Here is a 15969-nt window from a genome sequence, read left to right on the forward strand (position 1 = left end):
TTTTTGTGAGTTTTTTTTTTCTTTTCCCCCTAGAAACACAAATTACATCACACTGTGGCTCAGCACGGTAGGCCCAGTTGTGGGCCTGAATCTGCCTTTGAGTTATGCAAAACTGGCACCTGAGCAGAGCACAGCTGTGCCTGAAAGGTAAGAGAAAAGGAAATCATCCTTTCCTCTCCCACCCTCCTGTTCCAAAGATCAGATGGATAAATGGCAGAACCATTTCCTCCTCCTTTGAAGCTCTTGTGTAATTTAGAACTCACCTGTCAGTGTTTTGCTTACCTGCCTGCCTTGTTGCCTCACTTTGCAATGAAAATTTGTGCAGAGAAGTGCTCAGCCCACTGCTGACAGCCTTCCTGAGTCCAGAGGGCCCCTGAGCTCCTGGGGTCTCTCTCAGGCGTGGAGAAGTGTTTTATATTGGTTCCCCCAGCACAGGGTTGGGGGCCTGGCCTAAGTGCTGCAAGGATTTTAACTTAACTCCTTTTTCTGTGTTTGCTGTCCCCTCTCCAGAGCCCTGAGCTGAAGGAATGGGAGTGGTTAGGCTCTGATAAAGCTGCTGCAGACTTCCCTGGGGATGAAGTGGAAGGGTCCCTCCTGGCTGCTCAGCCATGCCAGAGTGGAAATGGTTGCTCATGGCTTTTTTTGTGGCCAGAACTCGCCACTGATGACGGTGGGAATTGGCTGCTGCTGGGGGAGCACCTCCTCAGCACCACCCAGACCTGACCTCCCCTGAAGGCACTCATCTCCTGCCTCCTGTGCCCTTGCTGAGGCTGCACAAGCCAGAGCCGAGCTGCTGGATCCACTGACCTTACCTCTAGAAAACCTGCACCATCTGTGGGGCAGAAAATGCAGTATAAACACAGAAAAATGCTCGTGGGACGTGGCGGGAGCTTGTGGCAGCCAGGCTGTGGGCTGAGACTGCTTCACCTGGGAGCCACCTTCTCCAGCAGAGCCTGGTGAGGGACCAGCCCGTGTTCCCCAGCACACAGGACATCCTCATCCCGGGAATGTCCCTCACACATCACACCTCAGGGAGCAGACGGGGCCGCACGGGGTGAGCAGGTCCAGCTCTGGAGCTCAGGTGCCCGGAGCAGCCGTGTGGGAACATCTGGCTCTGCCGAGCTCTGCTGCCTGCCAGGGAAGCTCTCCGTGCCCCTGGGAGCTGCTGTTGTTCCCAATTAGTGTTTCTCCTTGTAGCTGTGGTTGTTCACAGGTTTGCTCCCTACCCTGCACTGCTTCTGCAGCCTCCCCTGGCAGCTGTTGGGTTTTGGGGGATTGCCTGGTGCTGCTGCCACAGAGAGGCAGATGATGAGGAGCTTCCCTACCACCCATCCTGGCTTCTCTCCCGCTCCCATTTTATTTGCAGTGTGAAACAGTCTGAGCAGCTGGCACTGGAGCACAGATTTCACTCTGTACATCCAGCAGTTGTCACTTGCACGCAGAGTCGAGGCTGTGCCACGTCAGAGCTGGGAGTGTGAAATGCGTCCAGATTCTGTTTTTTCAAATTACGTTTTTAACTTCCATTGCTTGCCATTGGTGGACATGGAATACAGAGTGCAGGCCTTCAAATTCCATGGTAGCAGAATTTGTTTGGCACACGCTTGGAATTAATAATGAAAACACACAGTTTATTTTCCTCTGTGTCATATCAACCTGCAAAGCCATTTTTCCCATATAAGATTTACAAAATATGGCCCACAGCTACAATGATTTTTTTAACACTTTTGGTAACACATGCTTGATAATTGCATCCAAGTTTTTAAATTTAAGAGAGACTTAGACAAGAGGAAGAGCCAACAAAAAGAGGTAACAGCAGGTTTAAGAGCTGTTAAATGTTCACCCCTGCTCTGTGATCTTCACTTGGGATACCCTGGAACAGTAGAAGCACTCAGCTTTCAAAATGTGGAATTTATATGTAAAGGAAAATAAATATTTTTATTTTACATGGAACAAGTCTCAACACCCATTGCTTTCCACCTTAATTCACCATTTGCAAACAAAGAGGAGGATTATTTGACCAGGGCATTACACTGGGCTCAAACAAGGAGGTGACAGTGCTATGTCTCATCAGTATCAATGCTTCCCTGAAATTTGGCTGGAAAACCAAAATTCAGCTTGTTTACTACAAATACATGGAGGTTAGATACAGAAACAAATACAGGGTAACATAAATATTTGGGACCAAGGAGATAAATATAAGCCCATTTGGATATCTCCTTTTTAATGGCTGGGTGGGAGGCAGGCACCCAATTTCCTGCTTACATTTATGCCTTAATGACCTAGGACATCTTACTGAATTTTTATGCATTAAATTTTATATATATATACATTTTTAAATTTGATATAATTGTGATATGTGATATGATTATATATTTTTTTCTTTTAGTGTGACACTGTTTTGTTACTATATTTTATGTTGTGATTCATTATTTAGTTAAACTATTGAAGATCCTTAGACCTGAGCTTGGATTTTGTCTACATTGCATTGTCTGAACTCTTGCATCCTACCAAGGAGAAAATTTCCAGTTTAGATTTGTAAATTTGCTCACTTGTTCATTTTTGCTAATCTGGGAAGACACATCATGGGAGGTTCTTTCCTTCTGGGGAGCTCTTGTAAGAGAGAACAGTCTCAAAGCTGCCCTGGATTGCCAGAATCATCAAGAGGAATTAATTTTTTGTGTTCACCTAAGCCAAAAAATGTGTTTTTCTGGGGGATGCAGTTGGTAGCCACATACATAATCCCTGATTTGTGTCAGCATGACCAGGTAAGAATTTAACCCCCTGCCAGGAGATTTGGGGTTGCCTGGCTTTGCTTACTAACAGGAACATTCCTTTCCACGCAGGAAATGTGCAGCTACTTAATTACAGCTCAATACAGGCAAGTAATCAGTATCAATTCTTGCTGCAACTCCATGAATTTCAGCAAAACTTTCCCAATAACTTTTTTCCCCCTCCCTCTTTGCTATGATGATGGTTTCATGAGTCTGTTTGGACATCTGTATTTATATTGCACACGTGTAAATTCAGTTCCAGCACAAAGGAGGGACGATTGCTCTTCCCTCTGAATGGTGAAGTTACAATGATTTCCTCAAAAATACTCTCTTCTAGAGAACAGCATGTGTATGGGTATTTATACCTATTTTTAGCAACATGTAGGCTTTTAAAAGTGTTTCAAGGAATTTAGTGCATTTTTTAGCAATAAATTCTTACCACCTAGAATACAAAAAGAAATAATAAAAAAGAAAAAGCCTGAAGCTGGGAGCTGCAAAAGTAACCCTGTAGTGAGTGCTCAGGATTAGGAAAGTGTCACACAGGTTTTTATCTTTTGGATTTCAGGAAAATCTTAAAAACCCCTGCACCACGAGGAAGCTTTCAGTTCCCCACTTGAGAGCTTGTTGTGGCTGTCACCTCCTGAAGACAAATTCACCTTAAGGCAGAGGGGATTTCACTGCTGTGTTTGAACAGAGAATGGATTTACGGAGCGCCCTCTTAACACCTTCCTCAAGTGTCTCACAAAACAACATCTCCTGTGGCAGCGTTATTACTCAGTCAGGTGTTACAGGTGTCAGATGGTTGGCCGGCTGCTTTAATAAGTGAAAATATTAATTAGTTCTGGTGATGAGATGGAAAACGTGGCCAGCTGTGGATTTTCCTGTGTTTTGGAGGATGTTGGGTTCCATAACACATATTTTTTTAGGCTCTAAACCCCTCTAGTAGTGATTTGATGATGTTTTGCTCAGCTCATCTTTCTCTGAGTTCTTCCTGCAGTGTCCAGGTAACACAAGCTATTCCTGGGCACTGGCACAACCACAGAATCACAGGATAGCTGGAGTGGGAAAGGACTCAGAGCCCACCCAGTGCCACCCCAGTCATGGCAGGGACACCTCCCACTGTCCCAGGCTGCTCCAGCCCCAGTGTCCAGCCTGGCCTTGGGCACTGCCAGGGATCCAGGGGCAGCCCCAGCTGCTCTGGGCACCCTGTGCCAGGGCCTGCCCACCCTGCCAGGGAACAATTCCCCATTCCCAAGCTCCCAGCCATGGCTGCCCTCTGGCAGTGGGAGCCATTCCCTGTGTGCTGTCCCTGCAGGCCTTGGCAATTGTCTGTGTCCATCTTTCCTGCAGCCCCTTCGGGCCCTGCGAGGCCACCCTGAGCTCAGCCCAAAGCTTCTCCTGCCCAGCTGAGCCATGGCAGCTGTGCCAGCCTTTCCTGCCAGCAGACCTGCTCCATCCTCTGCCCATCCTGGAGCCTCCTCTGGCCTGGCTGCAGCAGCTCCAGCTCCTTCCTGGGCTGGCCCAGGGCTGGGGCAGCTCTGCAGGTGGGCTCTGACTGAGGGGAGAGGGGCAGAATCCCCCCAGCCCTGCTGCCCACGCTGGGCCCGGCCCAGCACAGGCCTTTGGGGTCTGGGCCCGGCCCAGCACAGGCTTTGGGCCTGGCCCAGGTTTGGGGTCCTGGCCCAGGCCAGGTTTGGGGGTCCCAGGCCAGGTTTGGGGTCTCAGCCCAGCCCAGCCCAGCCCAGGTTTGGGGTCCCAGCCCAGCCCAGGCCAGGTTCGGGGTCCCAGCCCAGCCGCACAGCACCCCAGGGCTGCTCCCTCTGCCCAGCCTGTGCTGGATGCAGCCCGGGGCTGCTCCCGTGCCTCTGGAGTCCCGCTTTGCCCGAATTCCCTCGTTTCCTTTGTCACCACCCACACAAGTTCGTGGCTCGAGCATTTCCGTTTCAGCTGTCCCCTCCCCGCTCCTGTCGCGACACCTGGTGGCGACAGGGCCTCACGACAGCGCCCGGCCGCGGGCCTGCTCCAGCGCCCGCTGGATGCTCCTCTGGAATTTGGGGATTCAGAACCGCCACGGGGACACTCCCCTTCCCTTCTGAGTCCCTCAGGAGCTGGACTAGAGGGGACCAAACCTCAGAGAAGATTCTCACATATTCTTACATTCCTTCTCCATTTCCGTGTAATTTGCTGAATTCTCACATGAATTAAATTCTCACATAAATAAGTGAATTATTTGAATCAGAGCCTTTCCCTCACCATGCAGACCACCTGCAGTTGTAACGGGAATTGTTCACTCTGACTTCAGCCAAATATTTTGAGGTTTTACTGCATTAAGAAACTGCTGAACTGTGCATTTTTTATCTGGCTAAGCAGGTGAAAATTCAGACAGCCAAGTCAGAGCACATCGCTGCTGCACCACAGCAGGTGTTTTCACACTGGGCAGACTTGCCCCAAAATAAGCAGAGTTAATTTATATTAAACAGAGGTGAAACTCTGGGTTGGGTCCATGGTTCCATCCCCCCTTCAGGGCCCAGGAGTTCTGTGCCTGTGCTGATCATACCTGAGGCTGGCAGTGCTGCCACAAACACCATTCCCAGCACTTCAGTGAGGATTTTTCATGTTGAGAAAGGCTCTTTTTTCACAATTATGCATTAAAATTCATGCGGTTTGTGATGACCTGAGGGAATGTTTTGATTCCTGATTAGTAGCTCTAAAGGAAAATTAGGGTTTGGGCTTCGTTGGCCAGATCTAGAGAGAAATGTAATTTTATAATGGGAAGATTTTTGTGACCGCCCCATCTCCTGCAAAAATCCCTGAAAAAGAAGCAGAGAACTCCTTTAAAACACAAGATTTTAATGGTGTTTTTGTCAGAGGATTTCTTCAGAGGATTTACGATCTGGGTCTCTCCTTCTTGCCCTTGTAGAGGGCCAGCAGGGACACGTTGGCCACCTTGACCACCTTGAAGCGCACGCCCGGGATGTCCCCCACGGCGTGGCCCTTGCGCCCGAACCCGGCCACCAGCACCTCGTCGTTCTCCTGCGACGGGACAGGGACAGTGAGAGCAGCCCTGAATCCGTGACAGGGCAGGGACAGCAGAGCCAGCCCTGAATCTGTGACAGGGCAGGGACAGCAGAGCCAGCCCTGAATCTGTGACAGGACAGGGACAGCAGAGCCAGCCCTGAATCTGTGACAGGGCAGGGACAGCAGAGCCAGCCCTGAATCCATGACAGGACAGGGACAGCAGAGCCAGCCCTGAATCCATGACAGGACAGGGACAGCAGAGCCAGCCCTGACTCTGTGACAGGGCAGGGACAGCAGAGCCAGCCCTGAATCCGTGACAGGGCAGGGACAGCAGAGCCAGCCCCAAACATCCCCCCGAGGGAGCTGCACCTGCCCCAGCACAGAGGGTGCTGACCAAAACCCATGAAACCCAATTCCATCAGTGCTAAGGGAATAAATCTGATCAGCACACCTTTTTCCCCACAGGATTTTAGGGTGCTTGGCAATTACCTCGATGAAGTTCAGGCAGCCATCGTTGGGGACAAAAGCTGTGATTTTTTTGCCGTTCTTAATGAGCTGCACCCTGACACATTTCCTGATGGCAGAGTTGGGCTGCTTGGCTTCTACTCCCCTGCAAAGGAAACCAACCAGCAAAGGAATCACTGTGGTGGGCCAGGAGGGGCAGTAATTAACACAAAACCTACTTTTTTACCTTGTGTTCAGTGTTAATTGTCTCTGTATCTCAACACCTGTGAGCTGTTTGAAGTACTGAATTAGCACTCAATTAATATGTATTAATCTAGATTTATGCTTCAATCCACAAAACACCACTTCCTAAGCCAAACAGGAACTTAAATAATCTCCAGATAAATTCAGTAAAAATCTAAAAAAAAGCTAAAGAGACATCCCAAACTGAAATCGCAGAAACACTGCCCCAAAACCAGAGCTGTTGCAGCATCCCAACGAAATTTATAAATTACTAGAGAAAAAAAAAAAAAAAGGAGTAAGTAGGTAGGATCTATGACACACAAAGACTATTTCCTTTCCACTTGTGCCAAAAAATCCTGATCATCATCTATGAAAAAAAGAAAAAAAAATGATTTTCCTGATTTTTAACTAAAATTCCCTAACTTGGAAAAGAAATTTATTTTTTTTACCTCTTGCCACAAATCCCGGTTTTCTCTAATTTTTTATAAAACCCCACACGTTTCTCATTCTGTCGTAAGTTTTGCCAGCCCCTCCCATCTTTTTTTTTTAATAATTCTGGCCCAAGATCTTTATTCCCCTCCCCGCCCCGCCATTTTTTTGCAAAAAACACCCCGAATCCCTATTTTTTCAAAGACTATTTCCTTTCCACTTGTGCCAAAAAATCCTGATCATCATCTATGAAAAAAAAAAAAAATTATTTTCCTGATTTTTAACTAAAATTCCCTAACTTGAAAAAGAAATTTGTTTTTTCTAACTCTTGCCACAAATCCCGGTTTTCTCTAATTTTTTATAAAACCCCACACGTTTCTCATTCTGTCGTAAGTTTTGCCAGCCCCTCCCATCTTTTTTTTTTAATAATTCTGGCCCAAGATCTTTATTCCGCCCCCCCCGCCATTTTTTTGCAAAAAACACCCCGAATCCCTATTTTTTCCCCATCCTCCGGGAGAGCTGCATCCCAGGGGCTCTGGGACGCCCACTCCAGCCGGGAGGATCACCCACACTTTCTCCAGGACGATGCCCTTGGCGTGGGAAGCGCCCCCGAAGGGGTTGGCCTTCAGCGCCGTGCCCAGGTGCGCCTTCTTGTACTGCTTGTCGTGCCACTTCTGGTCCCGGCGGTGGCTGCGCAGCTTCCGAGCGGTGCGGAGGCCTCGGCACTTCCCTGCAGGGCGAGACGGAGGCGGCGTGAGGAGGGGAGGGAGCCATGAGGGGAAGGCGGCGTGAGGCCATGGCGGGCATGCGGCCGGTAATGGCGGACGCGGCCTCACGGCCCGCAGCGCTGCCCGCACCGCACACAGCCGGTTGCGGGCGGGCGGGCTGCGCCTGCGGAGGGCGGCGGGCAGCGCCGGAGATCCCGCAGCCCCAGCCCCGGTCCCGTTCCCGGCCCCGGTCGCGGCGCGGTGCGGAGCTCACCCATCTTCTCCGCGCGGCTGCCGAGCGAGAAAAGAGGGAGGAGAGCCCGCGCCCGCCGCCTATAGCCGCGCCCGGCAGGACCCGCGCGGGCTGCCCGCGCCGCGCCTGACCCAAATACCGACCGGCACCGCGAGGGGCGGCCCGGCGAGCAGAGAGGCTGCAGGTTCGAGTCCCGGCAGGGCGGTGCGGTGAGGACCCCCTCCCGCGTGTGGCCGCGGGTTCGAGTCCCGGGGGTGTCAGATTTGTTGTGCCCTCACAGAAAATCGGGAAGAGAAATTTTGGAACAGAGCTAGGCATGGAAAACCGACATTGATGTATTAGCGCATCAGTGTGGAGTGTGGAGTGTCTCTCTTCCTGTGACCAACACCGAGCTGCTTGCTTTTGTGGATCATATACAGCTTGTTATACCAGTGTGTTTTTTCATTCCAAAACCCGTTTCCAAAAAGCCTTCTACAGACACTAATCAACGTCACGGCTGTTAATACACATGCACACGTGTGCCCCAGCTCTTTTCACCCTCCCCTGGCCGGGGATGAGGTGATGCCCCGGGCTGAGGTGATGTCAGGCCTGCTGACCTTTGCCGCCAAACCCGCTGCCCAAGCCGCTCCGAGGAGCTCCTGGTTGCTACTGGTGTGCAGAACTGCCGATAAAACATCACCTGGTTGTTATTGCTGGCAGGTAAAACCGTGGGTTTTGGGGTTTTTTTTTGGTGTGGGCCCTTGTTTCCACAGAGGCCTTTTGGCGGCCCTGGAATAAAGGGTTGGAATCCCGGAGGTCACGGGTTCGAGTCCTGCGGAGGGTCTGGGGTGGGCCCCCGTGGGCTGGTGGGGCTTGAACCAGGATTTCTGCCTGGAATGAGCCTGTGCTGAGCTGGGATTCCGCTCTTCCCCCAGGGAGGAAGCAACAGGATGAGCGGAAATGGCATAAAGTTGCAGCAGGAAAGGTTAAGGTTGGATACTGGGAAAATTCCCTCCTGGAAAGGGCTGTCCAGCCAGGACAAGGTGGGGTCCCATCCCTGGGGGGAATCAAAAGCAGGGTTGGGGACATGAGTGGGGTGGCCTTGGCTGTGCTGGAACATAGTTGGGCTGACTGATTTTATGGGTCTTGTCCAACCTCTATGGCTCTATGATTCTTGCAGATTTTCATGGAATCATGGAGTGGTGTGGGTTGGGAGGGACCCTAAATCCCATCCAGTGCCAGCCCTGCCATGGCAGGGACACTGTGACAAATGTGTATTTTATGATTGGCTTTTGGCAAATGTTAAAATGAATATTATACATGTTATGTTAGAAAGTTATGCTGTATTAATTTTCTCAAGTCGTGTGTTAAATGTAGTTTTGGGTTATAACATAATTTTAAAATAGAAACTATGCTATGTAGGATATTTTTTTCTAAAGAAAGGACTTGAGATAGCAGCCACAGGACACCTAAATCTTTTTAAGAGAATTTATTGCTCCATTATCAGAATAAACTAACTTCTTCCTGCCTCCTCAGCCCTGAAGATGCCTCAGGATTCAGAGGAAGAAGTTGACACTGACCAGACAGAATCCTGTGTTTGAATGGAATTTATGCACCATGTGTGAGGTGTATGAATATGCAACAGACTGTTGTTTTTAAGCGTTAATGGGGATCCTTTTTTGGGCTTATTTTGCACAGAAAGAGGTACCTGGACTGTCCCTAACTCTCCTAACTCTTTGTTTTTATTGTCTCATATTGTCCTAATGTCAATTGTTCAAATTTTTATTACTCTAATTATAGAGTCCCTAAACCAGGACACTATTTTTATAACCATTTTATTATGAATAAACTTTTAACATTTTAAAAACAAGTGATTGGCATTTTTCACAGACACTTTCCACCATCCCAGGCTGCTCCCAGCCCCAGTGTCCAGCCTGGCCCTGGGCACTGCCAGGGATCCAGAGACATTGTGACTTCAATTTCTGCTCTGCCCCAAGCAGATTTGCACAGGGTGAAGTCCTGTAACAGAAACAAGCTTGTATTCCTAATTTCTGAAAGCTGCTTCAGTCCAAAGCTGCCAAGCTGCATCCATCCAAATCGTGAATGTTCCCTTCCCTTTTGGGAATGTCTCTGAAGAGGCAGCAATTAGATATAAACACATCATTTTTAACACAGCCTGTGCTCGTGGCTTAAGTGGGAAATAGATATTTTGTGTGTTTGCATAGGGCTGGTTTTACATTCAATCTTTATACAATCATTAAAAAAAAATTAAATACTATAAAAATCCAACCTCCCCCTGCAAAGGAAACCCCAAGCAATCCCAAAGAAAACCATCAACACTTTGGGGAGAAATCATTACTGTTATAAAAGAAAGCTCTTGAAAATGCAGTTCCAATGTTGGAATGCAGTTGTAGTTTTGTAATTTCAAAACCATTTTGTCTTTGTGAAAATGCTTTGGTTTACAAAGGTAGGACTACTAGGAATAGTCAAAAGCTGAATAGGAAGACAATTGGTGAATATGACATAAATACACCACGACAAACTGGTATTTATTGGACAAAAATTCATTAAAAAGTCAAGATCTGGGAAGGAGATGGTTTGCCATGGAGCTACTGTGGGGTTTGCTCTTTCTTTTTAAACTACACCAGAACTTTGGGGCACTTCTGTTGAGACAGATTGTCTTTGTTTCTCCACATTCTTCAAAATTACTGCTGTTTTTTTTTTTTTTTTAAATCCGATATGTCATTTTTTAACCCCAGATTGCAGCTAAACACCACACAGCCTCTCCCTCATTCCTCTCCCTCTCCAGGAAGGGAATTGTACCAAAAATTGGTTCAGACAAGAACAGTTCAATAAGTGAAATAAATAATAGTTAAAAACACGTGCCTGATTTGAGACAACAAATAAGAATAAATTCAATATTAAGGCTAATGAGTGCGAGGTGTGCAAGCAGAGCTGGCCTCAGGGGTGTCCCTGCAGGGACAGGGGGTTGGAGGAAGATGACCACTGGTGTCCAACCCAAACCATTCTGTGTCTCTGTGCCCTGCAGAGAGCCTGAGACTCCTTCCTTCCTGCAGACCTGCCCTCCTGGGCACAGCCCTCGGGGCGCTGAGGGCAGCTTTGGAGAGTGCTGCCAGATAAGCGCTTCTAAAATTAAATGTCTCGGGTGGCCAGGCAGACAAATCCACCCAAAATCCCACCACTTATCCTGGAACTCCCGCTATAATCTGATCTCTCAGGCCCGGCGTCCCGTGGTGCTGCACAGCCAGGGGCAGCTGGGTTGTGGCACACACTGGGATTTTTGTGGGGTTTTTTTTGGGGTAATTTCCCCCCTCTGACCCTTCCCTGAAGGTGAAGGAAGGGCTGGAGTCTGCATGGGGATTTCTCAGGGGTAGGATCCTGTGGGGATGTGGGACCCAAAAAGGTAGTCCCGGAATCCCAGGCTGTTTTGGGTTGGATGGAACCCTAAATCCCATCCTGCTCCACACCTTCCAGGCTGCTCCCAGCCCCAGTGTCCAACCTGGCACTGCCAGGGATCCAGGGGCAGCCCCAGCTGGCCTGCCCACCCCGCCAGGGAAGCAGAAAAGAGTTGCAAAAGGATGAATTTTTGCATGCTATCCCAGAAGGATGCTCTTTGGGCTGGTTAGGTTCCCAGAGGGTGGTTGGTGTTGGAACTGAGACAAGACTTTTGTGTATTTTAAGGCCAGTTTTCAGTCCTTGCTTAAGTTGCATTATCAGTGAATCAGAGCAGCAATGATATATTAGATTTAAAAGGTGATGCCTTCAGTGCTGATACCTGAGAAGTGGCTGACACCTCACTCTTTATAATTTAGGAGGCTTTGTGGTGACCTGAAATGGCACTGGGAGGTAACTGCAAACAGCTGGAAATGATTTGTGCTGTGTGTGCCCGAGGAGACGCAGCTACAGCGACAAATTATCCATCTTTGTGCCGTGCAAACCCAGCCTGTGCACAATTCCTGCAGCACAGCTGTCATCCCAGGGTCTCCAAGAGTGTCCTTCTGGGCACTCTGTGTGACAGGGGGTGGCCAGGCTGCCACCTCTAACCTGTCACTCTCTGACTGCTTCACAGCCCTGACAGAGCTGTGGGCCTTTGCACTGGCTGGAACTGAATGTAATTACATTTCCTGTGAGGTAGATTAAAAAAAACCCCAAAAAACAAAATGAAAAAAAAAACCCAAAACCAAAACCAAACCAAAACAAAAAAACCCCCAACATTGTTTAAAGTACAATAAAAACTGCAGGCTGCAAACAGCAGGACAAGAGGGAACGGCCTCAGGCTGGGCCAGGGCAGGCTCAGGGTGGGCACAGCAGGAATTTCCCCATGGAAAGGGGGCTCAGGGACTGCCTTGGCACTGCCCAGGGGGGTCTGGAGTGCCCATCCCTGGAGGTGTCACCTGGAGGTGGCACCCAGAGCCCTGGGCTGGGGACAAGGTGGGGAACTGGGCACAGCTGGGACTCCATGGGCTGGGAGGGATTTTCCACCCTCTGTGATCCTGGGATTCTGCTGACTTCCCACTGACTTTGCCCTACAGGTGATTAATTTGTGGCCAGAAAAATTTCAAGGATGAAGCTTTTTCTGGTTGATTTCAACATAAACCAGACAAAAGTGCAACAGCAATTCAAAAAAGGAATGGCAAGAGCTCCCCTAACCACACCCTCGTCAGGACTGCTGCATGCAAGGCTCCATTCAGAATTTCTTACAAACCCCAGAGATGCTGATTTTGTCATCATTCTTCATCAGAATGAGGATCTCATTTCTTTTCAGGTCCCAAGTGTATTTTCTTATGCTTGAACCTCATAAAAAAGCAGCATTAAAGAAATGTTTATTTGTTGTTACTATCAGCGAGTCATGGGGCGAGGAAAGACTTTTACTCTTGCTCTTTGCTTCACCAACATTCCAGTTGATTGCTGAATAATGATTTATTATCAGTACCCCTAGCATTAATATACAGCAAGAGAGTCAGGATATTTTCACACCGAGTGTATTTTTTTATGCTTGAACCTCATAAAAAAAGCAGCATTAAAAAAAATGTTTATTTGTTGTTACTATCAGCAAGAGTCGTGGGGCGAGGAAAGACTTTTGCTCTTTGCTTCACCAACATTCCAGTTGATTGCTGAATAATGATTTATTATCAGTACCCCTAGCATTAATATACAGCAAGAGAGTCAGGATATTTTCACTGATTTATTCTGGTTTAACCTATGCTGGCAGTTTGGTGTTAAGTGTTTTCTGGGTTGTCTGTGACCCCCCATTTTTTTCTGAGAAAATCTGCAGTATTTTTTCTGAGGTGGAATGGTGATCCAAGACAGCAGGTATTGATAAATTAATAAATGGAAACACAGGAGGTGGGAATGCAGCTGAAGGTGCATCCAGTTGTCACAGAGCATCCTCTGGGGTTCAGCCTGTGCTGACTTTACCTGTGGCCTGCCAGGTATTGTTTATGCTACTTTCTTTCACTTTCTCTGCCCTCAAAGGACACATTTTTTTTCTTCTTTTGTCCCCTACTGGTTTGTATTTCAGAGTTTTTATTTCTCAGCTTTGACTCCCAAGTGGATGAGGACTGCTTGGGAAATATGGATCAGATCTCAAGGCACCACCAGAAAGCCTCTCTGTGCCTTTTCCTCCATTTTTTTAGGAGCCAGCAGTGCTGAGGCATTGGGCAGTGACATTAGTGACCTCACAGTGTTTAGAAAAGTGTGTGATACTTCTGCCCCCCCTTCCCTGGGCTGCTTAAATTTTTTAACTGAGCCCTGTGTCCGTTGTGGTGTAATTGCTCATCATGCATTGCTGGTGCTTCTCAGAAAATTTAGGGGTTATCCTCGAGTGGTTTTTGCTTAATCCTACATTCCCTCATCTAATTTTTCAATCTGGGATTGTCACATAAGCATCTTTACTCCTCCTTAAATTGGATAGAAGCCGCTCAACTGAGGACAAGCTGTTGGGGGATTTCTCAGATGAGCAGATACCCTCTGCATCCCAGAAGGAGAAATGAATTAAGATGGCAAATCCTTTTTAATGATTACAATGCTAAAGCCCCAATCATTCCCTAATATCTGCAGTGCCACAGGCAGGAGCTCCCAGTCAGCCAAGTGAAGCTTCTCTGGTGGTGCCATCAGCAGGTAGCAGGGCAGCACTGGGTGTCTGATGCCTGCAGGTTGGTGCATGGCTGTGTCCTGCCTGATATTCAAGGGTTTTGGAGCTAGGTGACCTCTAAGGTCCCTAAGGTCCCCTCCAGCCCAAGCCATTCCATGACTCTGTGATTCTTAGGGGTACCAGTGTGTCTGACCCACAAATCTCTTGAGGGTGACCCAGAGCCAACCCTCTGCAGTCACAGTCATGTGTGGGGGCTCTGCTGTCTTGATCTGAAACAGCAAACTGTGATTCTGTGGGCATTGCACGGCTGTGAAATGGCCTAGAGCTTCCCACTGCCAGAGGGCAGGGCTGGCTGGGAGCTTGGGAATGGGGAATTGTTCCCTGGCAGGGTGGGCAGGGGCTGGGATGGAATTCCCAGAGCAGCTGGGGCTGCCCCTGGATCCCTGGCAGTGCCCAAGGCCAGGCTGGACACTGGGGCTGGAGCAGCCTGGCACAGGGGAAGGTGTCCCTGCCATGGGACACTGGGCACTGGATGGGCTTTAAGATCCCTCCCAATCTAAGTCCCTCAGCAGTTTTAGAATTCAAACCAACAAAACAATTGGTCCAGAAAGTTGGACACACACAAACTGAATTAGTGCTGAAGAAAGGAAACTGCTTCCAAATATTTGGCTCCAAAGCTTGCAGTGTCTTACTTTCACATCAGTTAAGTTGAGATATTTAACACACATATATCTATCTCATCTCAATAATATGTAAATGACATAAAATATTGTAAGACTTCAGAATACACACCATTATTTCTGTGAACAGAAGGAGAAATTCCAGAGCTGCTCATACACATCACCCTCACATCCCTTTCAGGTTAGGTTTAGTACAGATGAGAAGTGAACCTCAGTGTGATTTTAGAGCCCATCTGATCCTGTTCCTTTTCCCCCGTAGCAGGCAGCTCTCACCCGGGTACAATTTCCCCAGACCGAGTGATCATTGCTTTGGGAGATCCCGGGGAGGTGCGGGGAGCACATGGAGGGCAGTGCTGGTGGGGCTGGAGCGGGGATGGGTCTGGGATAGGAAGGGGATGGAGCGGGGATGGGTCAAGGAAGGAGGGGGGATGGAGCCATGGATTGAACCAGGGATGGAGCGGGGATGGATTGGGGATGGATTGGAGATGGAGCGGGGATGGATTGGGGATGGAGTGGGGATGGAGCAGGGATGGAGCCAAGGATGGAGCCGAGATGAGGCAGGGGATGGAGCCGGGGATGGGGCGGGGATGGAGCGGAGATGGAGCCGGGGATGGAGGCAGGGATGGAGGCAGGGATGGAGCCGGGATGGAGCAGGGATGGAGCTGAGGATGGAGGCAGGGATGGAGCCGGGGATGGAGCTGGGGATGGAGTGAAGATGGAGCCGGGATGAGCCAGGGGATGGAGCTGGGGACGGAGGGGAGATGTAGCGGGGATGTAGCGGGGATGGGGCCGGGGATGGAGCCAGGGATGGAGCGGGGACGGAGTGGGGATGGAGCCGGGGACAGAGCCGGGGATGGATCTGGGGATGGAGCCAGGGATGGAGCCAGGGATGGAGCAGGGATGGAGCGGAGATGGAGCGAAGATGGAGCGGAGATGGAGCCAGGGATGGAGCCAGGGATGGAGCCAGGGATGGAGCGGGGGATGAAGCCGGGGATGGAGCAGGGATGGAGTGGGGATGGAGCTGAGGATGGAGGCAGGGATGGAGCCGGGGATGGAGCCAGGGATGGAGGCAAGGATGGAGCCGGGGATAGAGCCGGGGATGGAGCGGGGATGGAGCCGGGAATGGAGCGGGGATGCAGCGGGGATGGAGCGGAGAGGGAGGCGGGGATGGTGCCGGAGATGGTGCCGGGGATGGAGCCAGGGATGGAGCCAGGGATGGAGCGAAGATGGAGCGGAGATGAAGCCGGGGATGGAGCGGGGATGGAGCGGAGATGAAGCCGGGGATGGAGCGGAGATGAAGCGGAGATGGAGCCGGGGATGGAGCGGAGAT

The 15969-nt window shown here is 49.6% G+C and overlaps 2 protein-coding genes across 3 annotated transcripts in view; one reads left to right on the plus strand and one right to left on the minus strand.

Annotated features, from left to right (window-relative positions):
- The window catches only part of ATG10 (autophagy related 10), a 73061-nt gene extending 58088 nt beyond the window's left edge, over window positions 1-14973 (plus strand). Inside the window, exons 7-9 of one of the 2 annotated variants that reach the window (XR_005954274.1) lie at window positions 34-147; window positions 12398-12630; window positions 14899-14973. Coding sequence is in view for 1 of the 2 variants with exons in the window: in XM_041426652.1 (XP_041282586.1) it covers window positions 34-147; window positions 511-523 (127 nt within the window). In the remaining variant the exon portion in view is untranslated. Of the gene's footprint in view, window positions 1-33; window positions 148-510; window positions 2528-12397; window positions 12631-14898 lie in introns of those variants that run through there. The other variant, XM_041426652.1, reaches the window with a different exon arrangement.
- On the minus strand, window positions 5605-7968 carry RPS23 (ribosomal protein S23). Its single transcript, XM_041426653.1, has 4 exons — window positions 7887-7968; window positions 7476-7635; window positions 6279-6399; window positions 5605-5804 (listed from the first exon to the last, which is right to left on the minus strand). The coding sequence occupies exons 1-4, from the start codon at window positions 7888-7890 to the stop codon at window positions 5658-5660; spliced, it is 432 nt and encodes a 143-aa protein (XP_041282587.1). The 5' UTR covers window positions 7891-7968; the 3' UTR covers window positions 5605-5657.
- Window positions 14974-15969: the final 996 nt, after the last annotated feature.

This window comes from Onychostruthus taczanowskii, unplaced genomic scaffold (genome assembly GCF_017590055.1).
Source record: "Onychostruthus taczanowskii isolate IOZ18803 unplaced genomic scaffold, ASM1759005v1 scaffold92, whole genome shotgun sequence".
Lineage (NCBI taxonomy): Eukaryota > Metazoa > Chordata > Aves > Passeriformes > Passeridae > Onychostruthus > Onychostruthus taczanowskii.

Excerpts from the sequence above, each read along its gene's own strand:
- RPS23 (XM_041426653.1), bottom strand. Across the intron at positions 6,400-7,475 it reads GGCATCGTCCTGGAGAAAGT|GGGAGTAGAAGCCAAGCAGC; the intron begins GTGGGTGATCCT and ends TTTCCTTTGCAG. Across the intron at positions 5,805-6,278 it reads GCTGCCTGAACTTCATCGAG|GAGAACGACGAGGTGCTGGT; the intron begins GTAATTGCCAAG and ends GTCCCGTCGCAG.